This window comes from Bison bison, unplaced genomic scaffold (assembly GCF_000754665.1).
Source record: "Bison bison bison isolate TAMUID 2011002044 unplaced genomic scaffold, Bison_UMD1.0 scf7180017863402, whole genome shotgun sequence".
NCBI classification, from domain to species: domain Eukaryota; kingdom Metazoa; phylum Chordata; class Mammalia; order Artiodactyla; family Bovidae; genus Bison; species Bison bison.
The window spans coordinates 39,095-57,826 of record NW_011493974.1 but is presented as its reverse complement, the minus strand read 5'-3'; the positions used below and the strand labels follow the sequence as shown (position 1 = coordinate 57,826).

The following is an 18,732-nucleotide window of genomic DNA, read 5'->3' as shown; positions in this document are numbered from 1 at the left end:
TCTTTAAATGACATCTTTCCGAGTTCCTAGATTGTTCAATCACATGATTATAAGCATTCTCTGAATGTTCTTACCACAGATGACGGCTGTTAGCCTTCTGAGGGGTAGACCACCTCTAAGAACCCCAGGATACCTCTCTGGGGCAACTCTCCTCCTGGAGTTTGCCAGTTTCCCAGATCCCAGTCTAGTACCTCTAATTAGTACGCTTTTTCTGTTGGCAGCCAAAGCTAACGTGCTCTGCTTTCACAGAAGTCCAGGGTGGTGAAGGAGGGTGAAAAGGCATTTCCGGATGTGGCGGACTAGCCTGCGTATCGCCGTTGCCATGGAAACCTGACGTAAATATGCCGACCGTGACGACTTTTCTGCCGAGACGCGTAACCTGTGAGTACCACAGGTTCAATCTTGAGGTGTTTGGGACTCTGTTGAGGGTGTGGGGCCCGGCAGGGGGTGGGGGGCGGGATCGCCCTGGGCTGTGGGGAGACAAAGGGATCCGCATTCAAGCCTCCGCTTTCCCGCTTTGGGGCTCGGTGTCCCGCTGTCTCGTAGGTAAAACTCTGGGGTCCCACCCGGCCCCAGTGAGTGTGGCGTCCTGCTCCAGGGGTGTCCTGGAGCCATTTTCCTCCTTAAGGCAGGAGCGCAGGAGATGAGACAGGTAGCGATTCTCTCTGAGCCTCAGTTTTTCCCTCTGTAAAATGGGGAGGAGATTGCTTTCCCCACAGGATCGCTGAGAACATTCACTGATAACACATGAGTAAGCCTATGGCCCTGTGGTTATTGCGGGATCATGAACATCTGTATGAAGTCAGGCCACTTCTTACTCCTTTTCAACTTTGTTGTTAAGGGATAGATGAGGAAAGGAGAAGAAAAAGGCCATGGTGGGAAGCTCATTGTAACATCTGGTTGTTTTAATCACTACCCAGTTGTTTCAATGTCATTGTCAGCTAACCCAGTGCCTAGCACCGTGCAGGGCACGCAGTTACACCGGGAAACCATGGTGATTGCTGGATGTGTCTTTCCTTGTGCAGCTCTCATGCTGATATGTGCGTGCGTGCATGTGTGTGTGTGTGTGTGTGTGTGTGTGTGTGTGTTAGTTGCTTAGTCGTGTCCGACTCTTTGCAACCCCATAGACCATAGCCCACCAGGCTCCTCTGTCCATGGGATTCTCCAGGCAAGAACACTGGAGTGGGTTGCCGTTTCCTTTTCCAAAAGGAACTATAGAAAGAAAGTGAAGTCACTCAGTCCTGTCTGACTCTTTGCGACTCCATGGACTGTAGCCTACCAGGCTCCCCCATCCATGGAATATTCCAGGCAAGAGTACTGGAGTGGGTTCCTCATGCTGATGCCCTTGCTCATATCAGGTGTCTGAAGGAGGCAGGTTCTGAGGACCTGTGTCCTGATGGCTGATGGAGCTTCTACTCCAGGTTCAAGGGCAGTGGTCCTCTGGAGACCCCAACACTTCACTTCGTGGTGGAATATGACATCTGTCTCTAGGGAGTTCATAGATCTGGATGAAAGCATGTTATGAAATGGCTCCTGGGCTTCCCTGATGGTCCAGCAGTTAAGAATCTGCCTTGCAATGCAAGGGACAATGGTTCGATCCCTGGTATGGGAAGATCCCACACGCCATGGGGCACCTAGGCCCATGTGCCACAACTACTGAGCCTGAGCTATGGAGCCAAGGAGCCAAAATTACTGAACACATGTGCAGTAACTACTGAAGTCTGGGCACTCTACAGCCTGTGCTCTACAACAAGAGAAGCCACCACAATAAGAAGCCCGTGCACTGCAACAAAGAGTAGCCCTAGTTCTCTGCAACTAGAGAAAGCCTGAGTGTGGCAATGAAGACCCAACACAACCCCAAATAAATAAATAAATAAATAGATATTTTAAGAAAATAAAAAGAAATACTCCTGTGAGATTCTACCCTAAAAGTAGAGAAGGTCCTTTGATCTCATGGGAAAGAGAGTTAACAAGTGGAATGTCAATCCATTAGCAGCTACTTGCTTTGTAGTAGTCCTGAGGCCCATTTCAGTTCAGTTCAGTTCACTCCCTCAGTCATGCCCAGCTCTTTGCGACCCTGTGGACTGCAGCAAACCAGCCTTTCCTGTCCATCACTGTCTCCCAGAGTTTTCTCAAACTCATGTCCATCGAGTCAGTGATACCATCCAACCATCTCATCCTCTGTCATCCCCTTCTCCTCTTGTCTTCAATGTTCGCCAGAATCAGGGTCTTTTCTAATGAGTCCATTCTTCCCATCAGGTGGCGAAAGTATTGGAGCTTCAGCTTCAGCACCAGTCCTTCCAATGAATATTCAGGACTGATTTCCGTTAGGATGGACTGGTTTGACCTCCTTGCAGTCCAAGGGACTCTCAAGAGTCTTCTCCAACACCACAGTTCAAAAGCATCAATTATTTGGCGCTCAGCTTTCTTTACGGTCCAACTCTCAAACCCATAGATGACTATTGGAAAAGCCATAGCTTGGACAATAAGGACCTTTGTCAGCAAAGTAATGTCGCTGCTTTTCAATATGCTGTCTAGGATTGTCAAAGCTCTTCTTCCAAGGAACAAGCATCTTTTAATGTCATAGTCACCATCTGCAGTGATTTTTGAATCCAAGAAAATAAAGTCTGTCACTGTTTCCATTCTTTCCCCATATATCTACCATGAAGTGATGGGACTAGATGCCATGATCTTAGTATTTTGAATGTTGAGTTTTAGGGCAGATTTTTCACTCTCCTCTTTCATTTTCGTCGAGAGGCTCCTTAGTTACTCTTCGCTATCTGCCATAAGGGTGGTGTCATCTGCATAACTGAGTTTATTGATATTTCTCCCAGCAATCTTCATTTCAGCTGATGCTTCATCCAGCCTGGCATTTCACATGATATACACTGCATATAAATTCAATTAACAGGGTGACAATATAGAGCCTTGATGTACTCCTTTCCCAATTTGGAACCAGTCCATTGTTCCATGTCTGGTTCTAACTGTTGCTTCTTGACCTGCATACAGGTTTCTCAGGAGGCAAATAAGGTGGTCTGGTATTCCCGTCTCTTTAAGAATTTTCCACAGTTTGTTGTGATCCACAGAGTCAAAGGGTTTGGCATAGTCAATAAAGCAGAAGTAGATGTTTTCCTGGAATTCTCTTGCTTTTTCTATGATCCAACAGATGTTGGCAATTTGATATCTGATTCCTGTGCCTTTTCTAAATCCAGCTTGAACATCTTGAAATTCACGGTCCCCGAACTGTGGAAGTCTGGCGTGGAGAATTTTGAGCATAACTTTGTTAGCATGTGAGATGAGTGCAGTTGTGTGGTAGTTCTAACATCCTTTGACATTGCCCTTTTTTGTTATTGGAAGGAAAGCTGACCTTTTCCAGTCCTGTGGCCACTGCTGAGTTTTCCAAATTTGCTGGCATAGTGAGTGCAGCACTTTCACAGCATCATCTTTTAGGATTTGAAACAGCTCTGCTGGAATTCCATCACCTCCACTAGCTTTGTTTGTAGTGATGCTTCCTAAGGCCCACTTAACTTCACACTCTGGGATGTCTGGCTCTAGGTGAGTGATCACACCATCATGGTTATCTGAATCATTAAGATCTTTTTTGTATAGGTCGTCTGTGTATTCTTGCCACCTCTTAATATCTTCTGCTTCTGTTCGATCCATTCCATTTCTGCCCTTTATTGTGCCCATCTTTGCATGAAATGTTCCCTTGGTATCTCTAGTTTTCTTGAAGAGATCTCTAGCCTTTCCCATTCTATTGTTTTCCTCTATTTCTTTGCATTGATCACTGAAGAAGGCTTTCTTATCTCTCCTTGCTATTCTTTGGAACTCTGCATTCAGATGGATGTGTATCTCCTCTTCTCCTTTGCCTTTCGCTTCTCTTCTTTTCTCAGCAATTTGTAAGCCCTTCTCAGACAACCATTTTGCCTTTTTGCATTTCTTTATCTTGGAGATGGTTTTGATTACCACCTCCTATAAAATGTCACAAACCTCCATCCATAGTTCTTCAGGCACTCTTATCAGATCTAATCCCTTGAATCTATTTGTCACTTCCACTGTATCATCATAAGGGATTCCCATTTGTAAATTCATCCATTGCCATCCATTTTAGTTCACTGATTCCTAAACTGTCAGTGTTCACTCTTGCCATCTCCTGTTTGACCACTTGCAATTAACCTTCATTCATGGACCTCATATTCTCAGTGCCTATGCAATATTGTTTTTCCAGCATTAGACTTTACTTTCACCACCAGACACATCCACAACAGGGCATTTTTTCCACTTTGGCTCATCCTCTTCTTTTCTTCTGGAACTATTTCTCCACTCTCCTCCAGTAGCATGTTGGGCACATACCGACTAGGGGAGTTCATCTTTCAGTGTCATATCTTTTTACCTTTTCATACTGTTCATGGGGTTCTCAAGGCAAGAATAGTGAAGTGGTTTGCCGTTCCCTTCTCCAGTGGACCACATTTTGTCAGAACTCTCCACCGTGACCTGTTTGTCTTGAGGCTCTACACGGCATGGCTCATAGTTTCATTCAGTTAGGCAAGGCTGTGATCCAAATGATCAGTTTGACTAGTTTTCTGTGATTGTGGCTTGCATATTGTCTTCCCTCTGATGGGTAAGGATAATAGGCTTGTGCAAGCTCCCTGATGGGAGGGACTAGCTGTGTGGAATACTGGGTCTTCCTCTGCTGGGCAAAGCCATGCTCAGTAAATCTTTAATCCAATTTTCTGCTGCTGGGTAGGACTGTGTTCCCTACCTGTAGTTTGTCCTGAGGCCAAGCTACGGTAGGGGTAATGGCTGTAATGGCAACCTCCTTCAAAAGGACTTATGCCAGCACACCACAGCTCCCAGGACTGTTGTAGTTCGTGCCCCTGACTGTGCGGCAGGCCATTGTCAACCCATGCTTCCACCAGATACTCCAGACACTCACAGGCAAGTCTGCCGCAGTCTCTTGTGGGGTCACTGCTCCTTTCTCCTGGGTCCTGGTGCACACCAGGTTTTGTTGTGCCCTCCAAGAGTCTGTTTCCCCAGTCTGAGGGAAGTTCTGTAATCAAATCCCACTGGCCTTCAAAGTCAAATTCCCTGGGAGTTCTCAGTCCCTTTGCTGCATCCCCACTTTGGGAAATCTGTGATGGGCCCTAGAATTTTTACAACAGTGTGAGAACTTCTTTGGTATAATTTGTCTCTAGTTTGTGGGTCATCTGCTCAGTGGCTCTATAGTGGAGCTAATGGTGACCTCCTTGAAGAAGACTCACGCCACACACTGCACCTCCCAGGTCTGCTGCATCCAGAAACCCTGTCCCTTTGGCAGGCCACTACTGACCTGTGCCTCTGAAGAGTAAGAATGAATAATATGTGATCTTTTATTTCTTATCTGGGTAGGGCCCAGCCTCCTCTCAGTTGTTCTGCTATTGATGGTTTGGAGTTTCTGTCCACAGGGAAGGAACTTAAATTGCTTTTCCTGGGTGGTGGGGGTCCATCTACCTCCTACCTCATGTCTACATCATGAAACTAACACTACAAAGGAGCCAATGAATTCCTCCTGCCTCTTTGTAACCTCCCCACCCACCTGCCTCTGGCCTCAAACTTCCTCCCCTGGATCTTTTCCATTCCCAGGAAACCACTGGACTTCTGTCTCTATTAATTAATTTCATTGTTTATGATTTTATGTAAATAGAATTGTACAGAATGTACTTTTTTCTAGCTTCTTTCATTCAGGCTATTTCTAGATTTATTAATTTGTTGACTGTATAGGTAATTTCTTTTTATTGCTGAATGGTATTCTGTTATACGGATATATCACAATTTGTTTTATCCATTCATCTGGTGATGGATATGAGGTTGTTTCCAATATGAAGCTCTTTTAAATGACACCAGTATGAACATTTGTATTTAAGTCTTTAGATGAACACATGCTTTCTTTCGGTAGGGTAAATACTTAGGGGTTCAATGGCTGGAGCATATGGCAGATGTAAGATTGATATTGTGAGAAATCGCCAAACTGGTTCTGAAGTGGTTGTACCATTTTTCATTCCCATCAGCAGTGTACGAGGGTTCAATCCTCCAAGCACAATATTGTCAGTGCTTAGTGTAGTCATTATTTTACATTTTGGCCATTCACACAGGGTGTAGTGATGTCTCATTGTAATTTTAATTTACATTTCCGTATTGACTAATAATGTTTTTTTTGTTTGTTTGTTTTTTGTTTGTTTTTTTGACTAATACTGTTGATCATCTTTTCATGTACGTATTTGCCATTTATGTAATTTCTTAGGTGAAGTGTTAGTGCAAATCAATCACATGCCAGAGAAGTCATACACAAAACAGACTTGAAAGTTATAATGGAAATAGTAAACAGTTTGATGAGTCACTGAAATAAGAGCAGAAGAAAAAGAAAGAAAGAAAGAAAATTATAGCTTTTCCTTTGTAAAATGTAGTCAATGTGGACAAATACCGCTGGTGATCAGATCTAGAATTGTAGCTCTGAAAGTCTCAAGGCAGTAAGCAATGGAAAGGGAAGAGAGGGAGGAGAGGGTTTAAAATGACTGACTCACAGTCTTCAAAAATGTTGAGGTCATCAAAGTCAAGAAAAAACTGAGGAGCTTTGCTGGACTGTGGAAAACTAAAGAGACATGACAATATAAGATTCTGTCCTGGATCCTTTTGCTATGAAGGATATTGTTAAGACCACTGGCAAAACTTGAACAGGGTCTGAGGATTAGCTTGTAATAAATATTATTAATGATAATTCCCTGATTTTGATGGTTGTCTTCTAGTTACACAGGAGAATATTCTTGTCTTTAAAACGTACACTCTAAAGAATTTGGGAGCTATGGGGCATCAGCATTGTGTTGGCAACTTGCTCTCTTAGGGTCCAGAGAAGGAGGTGGGGCAGAGGATCCTTTGTTTTATACCAGCAACTTTTCTATAAGTTTGTGATTTTTTAACAAGGTGAAACAAAGAGCATGTATTATTTTCATCAGAAACGTGGGCTCCTGTATATATATGGGCTATATATATGGGCTGAAAGGAACCCCTTTGGATTTTATAACAATGATGCCATTGGTGACCTTGTTAAGAACAGATTGAGCTAAATGGAGAGGCAATAGACAAGGACGGGCTGAGGAATGACAGGGAGGTTGGAAAGTGGAGACTGTGACTATATTAATAGTTCCCTGCTGTTTTGAGAAGTTTATTGTTTGTGAAAATGAAAAGAGAGAGGGGAGGATGTAGTTCAGGAATATTGATTTGTAAGGAAGCGTTTTGGGGGGGTCTTGGTATGTTTGTTTATCTCTTCATTGAAAAGAGAATCATAAACCAGTTTGTATTAATGTTGAAAATGTAAGGGTTCAAGGCCTAAAAGTTGATGAAGATGATAAACAGTCTTTAGTTTTTCTGATTCTTCTGCATTGCCAGGACAATGTGTAAACACTGAATTCATCATTTACAGGTGGCTGGATGTGGAGAATGTTCTACAAAATGGTATTTCTATAAAGCTCTTCAAATAGTGTACATTATATATAAATTATACATACATCAACTGCAGTAATGGATATCTCCAGGGCTGTGGCAAAATATAGACATTATATGTATTTCTGTGTTGTTTGAATTTACCTTACATCCAAAATTTACTACTTATGTAATTACGATAAAAATAACATTTTAAAACAGGAGATTGGAATCTGGTCTTACATTTATTTGCAAATTGTTGTTGTAATGAGAGATTTACTTTCTGAAAATATGTCCGTAATTAATCATGAATAGAGGAGGAAGCAAATTAGATACTATGTATACCATCATCCCAAATTTTACTGATCAGGTAGGATCTGTCTGTCATGAGGCTCAGAGACTGCATAGGTAATAGCAATGGAAGCACAGGGTCTTGTGCTGCATTTCACATCTAGAAAAGTCTGTTACGTGAGTTTAAGGGAACCCTAGTCCTCCCTCTGGAGAAGGCAATGGCACCCCACTCCAGTACTCTTGCCTGGAAAATCCCATGGAGGGAGGAGCCTGGTAGGCTGCAGACCATGGGGTCGCAAAGAGTCGGACACGACTGAAGCGACTTAGCAGCAGCAGCGGCAGCAGCAGTCCTCCCTCACCCCTTCCTAATCTGTTCTTCTCAACCATGAGATTCAAGTTGCAATTTCAGTTCTTGTCACCAGGTGATGAAGACCTCTCATTCCTAAATTTTCTCGAAGCAAAAACACTTTCTTTTAGCAAGGAAAGAAAACCAAAGCAATAAACATTTTTGTTTAGGTAGACTTTATTTTGTAGATCAGCTTTAAGTTCAAGGAAAAACTGAGCATTACAGAGAGTTCAGAGAGTTCCCATACACCCAGTGCTCCTGCACACCCACACAATCTCCCCCTCACTACTACCAATATTCCACCTCAGAGTGGTCCATTTCTTACAATCAATAAACCTACATACACTTTATCACCCAAAGTTCGTATTTCCCATTCTCAAAGCAAGTAACATTTAAAAAATTAATTTTTACAAAGCAGATTCTAAAACTGGAAGTATAAAACAAGCCTTTATCTTGTATACAATTAAGAAAAGGTTGGAAAGAAATATGATCACTGTCAGAGGCTGATCTTTTCAATATTGATATTTCATTCCTCCTTTCACTATATATTTATGAGCAACTTCTATGTGCCAGGCACTGGCAACCTGAATTCAAACTCTTACTTCACACCTTTCTCTCTGTTCAACCCTAAACTTATCTACAACCTCCTACTTAGTGGTTCTGTCCTTTACACCTGCAAGATTCTACCAGGGTTTTCACATCAAATAAATTTACACAAACCCGAACCTGAGTCTCAAAGGGCGACTATCTGTGGGGGAGTCAGTATGCTAGTGTAGAGTGAGAAAAATTAGGGTTAGAATCCTAGTAATCCTCTTAACAAGCTATGTGACCTTAAAAAGTATTACAAAATACTTGTCCCACTCCTTAAGTAGTATAGTGTTTTATGAATATATGTATGTATGTATATATGAGTTTCCAGGTGTTATGTGCCTAAGCATAAAACATCTGAGTCTTAGGATATGAATAAGATTTACTTGAAATTATAAAATTATGCCCCCAAATGTTTCTACCTTTTTAAACTGCCACCAGCAATGGGTAAAAATTCTCAATTTATGTATCATAGAAACAAAAAATAAAACCAAAAACAAACCAGAGCTTTGGTATTTCAGTTCAGTTCAGTTCAGTTGCTCAGTCGTGTCCGACCCTTTGCAACCCCATGAATCGAAGCGCGCCAGGGCTCCCTGTTCATCATCAACTCCTGGAGTTCACCCAAACTCATGTGAGAATTTTAAAATAAGTCTTCCTCAACTGATTACTCTGAAATATTGCTTTCTGTTGTTTTCACCTCCATTTCCCTAGTTACCAATACAATTAACCACATTTCCTGATATTTATTGCTTTTATGCATTAAGAATATTAAACCTTCACTGCAATGGCTTCATTCTTTTGTTTTGTCCTTCTTGAGAAAATACTGCACGCCAGGCAAGGCCAGTCAGAATCAGGAGGGAAAGAGATGAGTTTTGAGCTAAATCGTACAGGAGTAGGATTGTTGAGAGGAAGTGGAATACCTATATGGATATTCTTGACTATGCAAAGAACATGGAAGAGGAAATGTACCCAATGTGCTTGGGGTACACAGCCAGGAGACAGTCTGATATGGCTGAAGTACAGCCTACGAGGAGGGATGGGGTGTTGATGAGGAACTCTGACTCACTTTGTAGCATCCAAAAACTACTAAGTAGCCATCTTTAGTCCTTATAAAAACAAAGCAGAAAGGGACCTTACCAGTTACCTAGTCCAGCAACTTTAGTTCGCAGAGACAATAATCAGGCTCAGAAAGAGTCAAATAGTTTCCTTCGTTGTGCAAAAGCTTTTAAGTTTAATTAGGTCCCATTTGTTTATTTTTGCTTTTATTTCCATTATTCTGGGAGATGGGTCATAGAGGATCCTGCTGTGATTTATGTTGGAGAGTGTTTTGCCTATGTTTTCCACTAGGAGTTTTATAGTTTCTGGTCTTACATTTAGATCTTTAATCCATTTTGAGTTTATTTTTGTGTATGGTGTTAGAAAGTGCTCTAGTTTCATTCTTTTACAAGAGGTTGACCAGTTTTCCCAGCACCACTTGTTAAAGAGATTGTCTTTTCTCCATTGTATATTCTTCCTCCTTTGTCAAAGATAAGGTGTCCATAGGTGCGTGGATTTACCTCTGGGCTTTCTATTTTGTTCCATTGATCTATATTTCTGTTTTGTGCCAGTACCATACTGTCTTGATGACTGTAACTTTGTAGTATAGCCTGAAGTCAGGCAGGTTGATTACTCCAGTTCCATCCTTCTTTCTCAAGATTGCTTTGGCTATTCGAGGTTTTTTTGTATTTCCATACAAATTGTGAAATTATTTGTTCTAGTTCTGTGAAAAATACCAGTGGTAGCTTGATAGGGATTGCATTGAATCTATAGATTTCTTTGGGTAGTATACTCATTTTCACTATATTGATTCTTCCAATCCATGAACATGGTATATTTCTCCATCTTTTTGTGTTCTCTTTGATTTCTTTCACCAGTGTTTTATAGTTGTCTATATATAGGTCTTTTGTTTCTTTAGGTAGATATATTTCTAAGTATTTTATTCTTTCTGTTGCAATGGTGAACACAATTGTTTCCTTAATTTCCCTTTCTGTTTTCTCATTGTTAGTGTATAGGAATGCAAGGGATTTCTGTGTGTTAATTTTATATCCTGAAACTTTATTCATTGATTAGCTCTAGTAATTTTCTGGTGGAATCTTTAGGGTTTTCTATGTGGAGGATCATGTCTTCTGCAAACAGTGAGAGTTTTATAAAGAATGAAGTAAGCCAGAAAGAAAAACACCAATACAGTATACTAACGCATATAATGGAATTTAGAAAGATGGTAACAATAACCCTATATGCGAGACAGCTAAAGAGACACAGATGTATAGAATAGTCTTTTGGACTATGTGGGAGAAGGTGGGGGGAGGATGATTTCAGAGAATAGCATGGAAACATGTATATTATCATATGTGAAACAGATCACCAGTCAAGATTCTATGCATGAGACAGGGTGCTCAGGGCTGGTGCACTGGGATGACCCAGAGGGGTGGGATGAGGAGGGAGGGGGAGGGAGGTTCAAGATGGGGAGCACATGTACACCCGTGGCTGATTCATGTCAATGTATGGCAAAACCACTACAATATTGTGAAGTAATTAGCCTCCAATTAAAATAAATAAATTAAAAAAAAAATTTAACCGGTAAAAGTTGAAAAAAGACAAGAAAGAATAAAATAGAACATGGCTACCATGCATGTATTAGGTATCTGCTAGGATCCTATCCACATTTCATCCCAGACTTCTTACATGAACTCTAATCCTGTGTATCTATCAGAAATCTTCAAATGGAGGCAGATAAATGTTAGTACAAATCCCCTGGTAACCTGTACCACTCCACACAGATTTTCCTACCCAGAAAGCATAAACTCACTCATTCCTCATCCTTTCAAGGCCACCATATAGAAGAGAAGTTCGAGTGGGAGAGTGGTGAGACCATGGTCACTAGAGTCAGACAACCCTCACAGAGATGGTCTTAGCCTTTTAACTGTGGGACCTGAAAATGATATTTAACTGCTCTGACATTCAGCCTTCCTCATTTTTAAAGTACCAATGTTGGGCACCTAGTGGGGCACTTTAGAAGATGCCATTTTGATTCCCAATTTGCCCCTACATTCTTTTTTTTTTCTTTTTTTTTGACAAAACAAGAGACTTTATTGGGAAGGGGCACCTGGGTGGAGAGCAGGAGGGTAACGGAACCCAGGAAGACTGCTCTGCCATGTGGCTCAAAGTCTTGGGCTTTATGGTGATGGGATTAGTTTCTGGCTTTTCTTTGTCCAGTCATTCTGATTCAGGGTTCTTCCTGGTGGCACTCACATTGCTCAGCCAAGGTAGATGACAGCGAGAAGGATTCTGGGAAGTGGTAGGACATGTGGTGTCTCCTTTTGACATTTCCTGAATTTTTCTGGTTGATGGTGGCTTGTTAGTTCTGTGTTCCTTACCAGGACCTCCTGTTATAAAATAACTCATGCAAATGGTTACTATGGTGCCGGTCAGGGTGGGTGGTTTCAGTCAGTGTGTCACCCTTTACAACTCCCCACTGAGAGACTTCATACTCAAAATATTTCTTGGGAATTGGGGCAGAAGTCTTTTTCTTCTGTAACTTCTTCCACCCGAGAGTGGGTGTAGTCCTGCCTAGTAAGGCAGACGACCCCATGGACTGTAGCCCACCAGGCTCCTCTGCCCATGGGATTCTCCAAGCAAGAATACTGGAGTGGGTTGCCATTTCCTTCTCCAGGGGATCTTCCTGACCCAGGGATCAAACCTGGGTCTCCTGCATTGCAGGCAGACGCTTTACCCTCTGAACCACCAGAGAAGCCCAGTAAGGCAGAAGGTCTCTCTCTATCTGATCTAAAATGCCCCTTCCATCCTTAAAAGAGATGTCCTGAACATGAATGGAAAAGTTTGACTACTAGAGGATTCCCTCTTACTTGAAAATGTAACAGCATAAAGGGATAAGCATACAAATTCATTACATGCCCACACGAGTTTCTGTGCCAGTTTGTTATGAAGAATTGGCTGCCAGATGGAGTCCTAGAGAAAGAATGTCATTATATCCTTTCCATTTAATTGAATCATCTACAGTCGAGTCCAGGGTAGAGGAAGAAAATCTCCCCCTACCCTTCTACTTAAAAAGCTCTCCAATTGTCTTATTTTGACTTTTAGATTTAACATCAGAAAAGTGTGTGAACTTTTGATGCTGATAAGGAAGCACACAGTGCGATGCTGACTTGGCTAAGTAAAACATTGAAATGAGAGTTAGATGTTCTCATCATAAAGGCCTTTTGGAGAGGCTACTCCCTTCCACCAGCCTCATTGATTAAACGAGATAAAAATATGGAGTCCTCCTAGCCACTCAGGAATGTTAGCATTCAGAATACCAGGACAAACTCATCATTACCTTCTAGGTACAAAATACTCATTTGGTGTTTTGTATATTATATCAGTTAATGAATAATTTAAAGAAGTGAAAATAAAACGGATTGCAAATGGCAAATGTTTACATTCTTGTTAAATCAGAAATATATATTATTTTTCAGGTTCTTTTTTTTTTTTTTGGCCACACTCCACCACATGAAGGATCTTCAGTGACCAGGGATTGAACCCATGCCCCCTGAATTCAAAGTACAGAGATTTATCCAAGGAAGTCTCAGGTTCTTTTCCACTATGGTTTTTACAGGATATTGAATATAGCTCCCTGTGCTATATAATACATCCTTATTTTTTATCTATTTTATACATAGTAGTTTGCATCTATTAGTCCCATACTCCCAATTTATCCCTCCCCCCACTTGCCCTTTGGTAGCCATAATTTGTCTTCTATGTCTGTGAGTCTGTTTCTGTTTTGTAAATAACTTCATTTGTACTATTTTTTAGATTCTACATGTGACATCATATATGTCTCTCTCTCTTACTTCACTTAGTATGATAATCTCTAGGTCCATACATGTTGCTGCAAATGATATTATTTCATTCTTTTTATGGCTGAGTAATATTCCATTGTATATATGTACCACATCTTCTTTATACATTTATCTGTCAATGGACATTTAGGTTTCTTCCATATCTTGACTATTGTAAATAGTGCTGCTATGAACATTCAGGTGCATGTAACTTTTCAAATAAGAGTTTTCATCTTTTCCAGATATATGCCAAGGAGTGGGGTTGCTGGATCATATGGTAACTCTATTTTTTTTTTTAAGGAACCTTCATACTGTTCTCCATAGAGCCTGTACCAATTTCCATTCCCACCAACAGTGTAGGAAGGTTCCATTTTCTCCACACTCTTTCTAGCATTCATTGTTTTTAGACTTTTTGGTGATAGCCATTCTGACCAGTGTGAGGTGATACCTCATTGTAGTTTTGATTTTCATTTCTCTAATGGTTAGCGATGCTGAGCAACTTTTCATGTGCCTATTGGCCATCTGAATGTCTTCTTTGGAGAAATGTCTATTTAGGTCTTCTCCCATTTTATGATTGAGTTGTTTGTTTGTTTTTATATTGACTTGTATGAGCTCTTTGTATATTTTAGAAGTTAGTCCCTTGTTGGTCAATCTTTTGCAAGGATTTTCTTCCAGTCTGTAGGTTGTTGTTTCATTTTGTTTATGGTTTTCTTTGCTGTGCAAAAGCTTATAAGTTTGATCAGGTCCCATTTGCTTATTTTTGCTTTTATTTCTTTTACTTTGGGAGACAAACCTAAGAAAATATTGCCACAATTTATGTCTGAGAATGAGTAAAACAACATTTTAAAAGATATGCATTGGCCTAAGCATGAGACACAGGTCACTTTTATAAGAATCAGCTGGGATCTTGTAAAAATCACAACTTCTAAGACCTTAACCCAGACCTGCTAAATACTTTCCCTGGAGTCTAGAACTCAGGAATGTGGTTTTGCCATTCAACTTTATCTGTTTCTGTATTAGTGTACCTAGTAGGTAACAATCGAGCCATGCAGCACTTGTCTGCTGCTGCTACTGCTAAGTCGCTTCAGTCGTGTCCGACTCTGTGCGACCCCATAGATGGAAGCCCACCAGGCTCCCCCGTCCCTGGGATTCTCTAGGCAAGAACACTGGAGTGGGCCGCCATTTCCTTCTCCAATGTGTGCAAGGGAAAAGTGAAAGTGAAGTCACTCAGTCGTGTCCGACTCTTAGCGACCCCGTGGACTGCAGCCTACCAGGCTCCGCCATCCATGGGATTTTCCAGGAGAGAGTACTGGAGTGGGGTGCCATTGCCTTGTTTACTGAGTGCTAAAGACAGGAAAGGCCCCTCCCTTTATAGGGCTTCTATTCTTTTTTGGATACACATAAAATAACTAGTATAATTTCAGTGAGCAAGGAGTGCCATGAAGAAAATAAAACAGAGAAATGGGATCAAAAATAACATTTCTGTAGAGAGCAGTCAAGGATTTCCAGGGCCCCCAGTTTGACAACTTTAAAGATCATCATCACTTACTTTGACTACAGTGTACATGATGATACCTGGAGCTGAACCATGTTATGTGACCAGAGAAGGCCATGCTATGGACGTGACATTTCAGCTAACACCTTGATGATAAGAATGAGCTGAGTGTGTATGCAATCTTTTGATATTAGCCTAAGGAATAGCATACTCTGAAGTGGGAGTGAGTATGACTTATTCCAGAAAAAGATAAAAACCAGTGTGGCTGGAACCTGGTGGAAAATGCAGGGAGAGCTGTGAGAAAAAAAAGTACAAGGGAAGCTATTGTAAGATATGGAAAAGAATTCAGGCCTAGCTGGCAATTTTACCACATTTCCATAGTCAATATACTTTCTCAATATCTGAGAACCCTGTGGCACAACAATCTAGTCTGCGTTCAAAACTTCAATACCCTCTCAGACCTCAACATTTTTAACTGCTCTTTTGGCTTCTTGTTTCTTTGGAAAAGTAGATGCGGATTGTCTGCATATCAAAAATATCACAGAAGAGATTGTCTATATGCCCCTAGCACCAAACATACCAATTTACTTGCCTCACTACCTATGCTCCCTACTTTCCCTGCTGTGAAAAAACTTCCTGAAGTAGCCCCTTCTAATTGCAATGGATCACTCTAGGACTTTGATTGTGTGATTGATTATCCCCATTCTCCCTTAAGCCAGCAATAGTCTTCTTTCTACTAGACAAGAGGACATATGAAAGAATGAACAAACAGATGAACTCATGAAAGATTTGAGAGCTGGATGGGGGATATAGAAGGAGGTGTTAGTGTGAGTCTCAGGTGTTTCACCTGATTATCTGTGTGACAGGTAGTGATATCAACCGGGATGAGCAATGTATAATGGATCCTTTCTGGTGGGAACATGATGAACCATCTTGATTTTTCAATACCTTTGTATACCCAAGTGGGAATGTTAAGAATGTAGCAAGATATTTAGATCAGAGACTGACCTAGAGAGGGAAACACAGGAATCATATGTGGATGAATGGCAATTGAAGATATAAGTATAGGTGAGATGGCTGCCAAAGGAGAGAATGTGGAATGAAAGGGAACTGTGGACAAAAATGGGCACCAAGGAACTCCCAACCTATGAACTTCAAGAGTCTTCAGTGAGCACATGACAGAACCAGTATCAAGAGCCCAGGTGTTCATCTCCCAATTCAGCTGTGCTCTTTCCTTTACAATATGCTACCCCTAGGATGAACCTCTTTAGAGTGGGCCCAGCCATGGGTCTTTCTCTCTAGGATAGCCCCAAAAGAAACCCGTGGAATGGCTGTTTATGTGTTCTATCCACTTTGGACAAGTAACTCTCCCACTTCACTAGACTTATCCCTCCTTTTGTAATGGCCTGCTTCCCTCTGCATATAACCCACTATGATGTTTACTTTGCAAGCCACGTCTTGCCTATTAGGGGAGAGGGGAGACTGTCAGAGGATATTGTATTGTAACTTTATGCCAGAAATCCTTGATGTGGAGAATTGAATGAAGAAGTATACTTGTGTAATGAGAAATATACCTAATGCAAGTGTGGTTGTATCTTGTGCTGATTTCCATATGACTAGAAATATGTTGTTGCACAAATGGGTTTTTTTTTTTAATGCTGCTAGGACGTATTCTATTTCATTATGATGTTTTATTATCATTTTGGGGCTTCCTTTGTGGCTCAGCTGGTAAAGAATCTGCCTGCAACGTCAGAGATCTGGGTTCAATCCCTGGGTTGGGAAGATCCCTTGGAGAAAGGAAAAGCTACCCACTCCAGTATTCTGGCCTGGAGAATTCCACGGACTGTATAGTTCCTGGCGTCACAAACAGTCGGACAGGACTGAGCAACTTTCACTTTCACTTTCATTATCATTTTGGATCTTTTGTCATGTGTAGTTATTTTTTCACTCATCTTTTATCCTGATTATTTTTGAGAGACTTGAGGGAAGGAATGCTCCTGTAACCAGACATGGTACGAGCATGAGGTAAAAGGGGAAAGCATGTACTAGTAACCTTTGAAACTTAAGTAAATTTGTTTTGAATAGAAATGATTTTTTAATTGAGAAGAACTCAAACAGTACCCAAATATTTACTATTCACAATGGTAACAAAACTTATTTTTGATATTCATCTATAATTTTTAACCTTGTAATAACTTTTAAACATATTTCAAACTATGAAATTCCCATAGCTATATTCCAGAAAGCATGTTTTTTAATCAAGTCAAATATATAAATTTATTTGTGACAAAGTACCAAACATTATAATTAACCGAGTATTCCACTTTAAAATTACTGAAAATCAAGCATAATCTTGTACTGCTTTCTTAGGTGAATTTTGAAAGATAACTGCATGCTGACATTATATTGTAGAGAGTTTAAAAACACAGAGAGAAGACATCTCAAAAAATGGCAGAGTAACTTTTGCATCACACTGGAATCTAATTTTTTAAAAACACAAACAACTACAGCAATGTTGCCTTAGAAAAAAGGCACAATATGGGAGGTGTGAGTTAAGTTTTATCTGGTACAAAATGAGGGCTGCAGCTGGGGAGACAGCATCCCAGGTAGCTCTGTGAAACTGCTGCTCCAAGGAGGTGAGAGAGGAGCTAGGATATATAGGAGTTTTGCAACAAAGAGCAGGTAGTCAGGAACATCCAAAGACTGCTGTTGATTAGAGAAACCGGATATGTCAAGTTACAGAATTTAGTGCTTTTCTCTGTTTGGGAAGATGCAAGAGTCTGGACTCACTGTAATCATTCATTTGATGTGCACCTCAGCTATCTGGGGCCAGTACCCTGTGTTTTCACACCCTGAGTTTCCTCAGGGCTCAGAGTAGGAAGTGTTTGCAGTCTGATGGCTTCTAAATGGAAGATATTCTTTCCTCCCTGAGTTCCCTCAGGACTCATCAGCTCACCTTCGGTGGTGGCTACAATTGCTGATGACTGTGACATCCTTTGTTTACTGATATGACAGGAAACATTCCATTTGTCAGCAACCAGGGAAAAACCTGTTGAAGAGAGAAGCTCCTGTATTGTAGCTAGAGTGCTGTGGTATTCTAAACTGCTGAGTAGTCATCCCCAACACCCCAGATCAGCTGGTGAAGGTTGCTAGTACCAGAAGGAGCATTATGGAGTTTATTCTCAGTGAATTGTGGCTCTGGATCTCAACTCATCTGGCAGAATGTTTATCTTTGTTTTGCCTGATTCGGAGCTTTCCCAAGGAGTAAAGTGGTTTTTGCTAAAAGCATTTAAAGGCTCAGATATTTTCCCTAGCTGCCTGGGGCAAAGGACAAAACTCAGAATAAACAATAAACGTAATGAAAAAACTGGGAGGAAGAGGTTGTGAAAGGAGACACATGGGAGAATAAGGGCTTTTAAAAGTTCTCAGATATACAGGGGGATCAAGAAGACCACACATATGCCCAGAATGGGAATGTGCTTTACAGGCCTGAGGAGACCCCAAGCTTTCACCTCTGGATGTCCTTCAGACTCTGAAAGAAAAGCAAGCGTTAGTCACTCAGATGTGTCTGACTTTTTGCGACCCCATGGACTGTAGCCCACCAAGCTCCTCTGTCCATGGGATTCTCCAGGCAAGAATACTGAAGTGGGTTGCCATTTCCTTCTCCAGGGGATCTTCCC

At 41.1% G+C, this 18,732-nt stretch overlaps 1 protein-coding gene across 1 annotated transcript in view; it reads left to right on the top strand.

The window, feature by feature from the left end:
* The first annotated feature begins 206 nt into the window (after positions 1-206).
* Positions 207-18,732, top strand: part of BEX4 (brain expressed, X-linked 4) — a 22,764-nt gene continuing 4,238 nt past the window's right edge. The window contains exon 1 of the mRNA XM_010833279.1: positions 207-381. Coding sequence (XP_010831581.1) covers positions 342-381 — 40 coding nt within the window. The 5' untranslated portion in view covers positions 207-341. The remainder of the gene's footprint in view (positions 382-18,732) is intronic.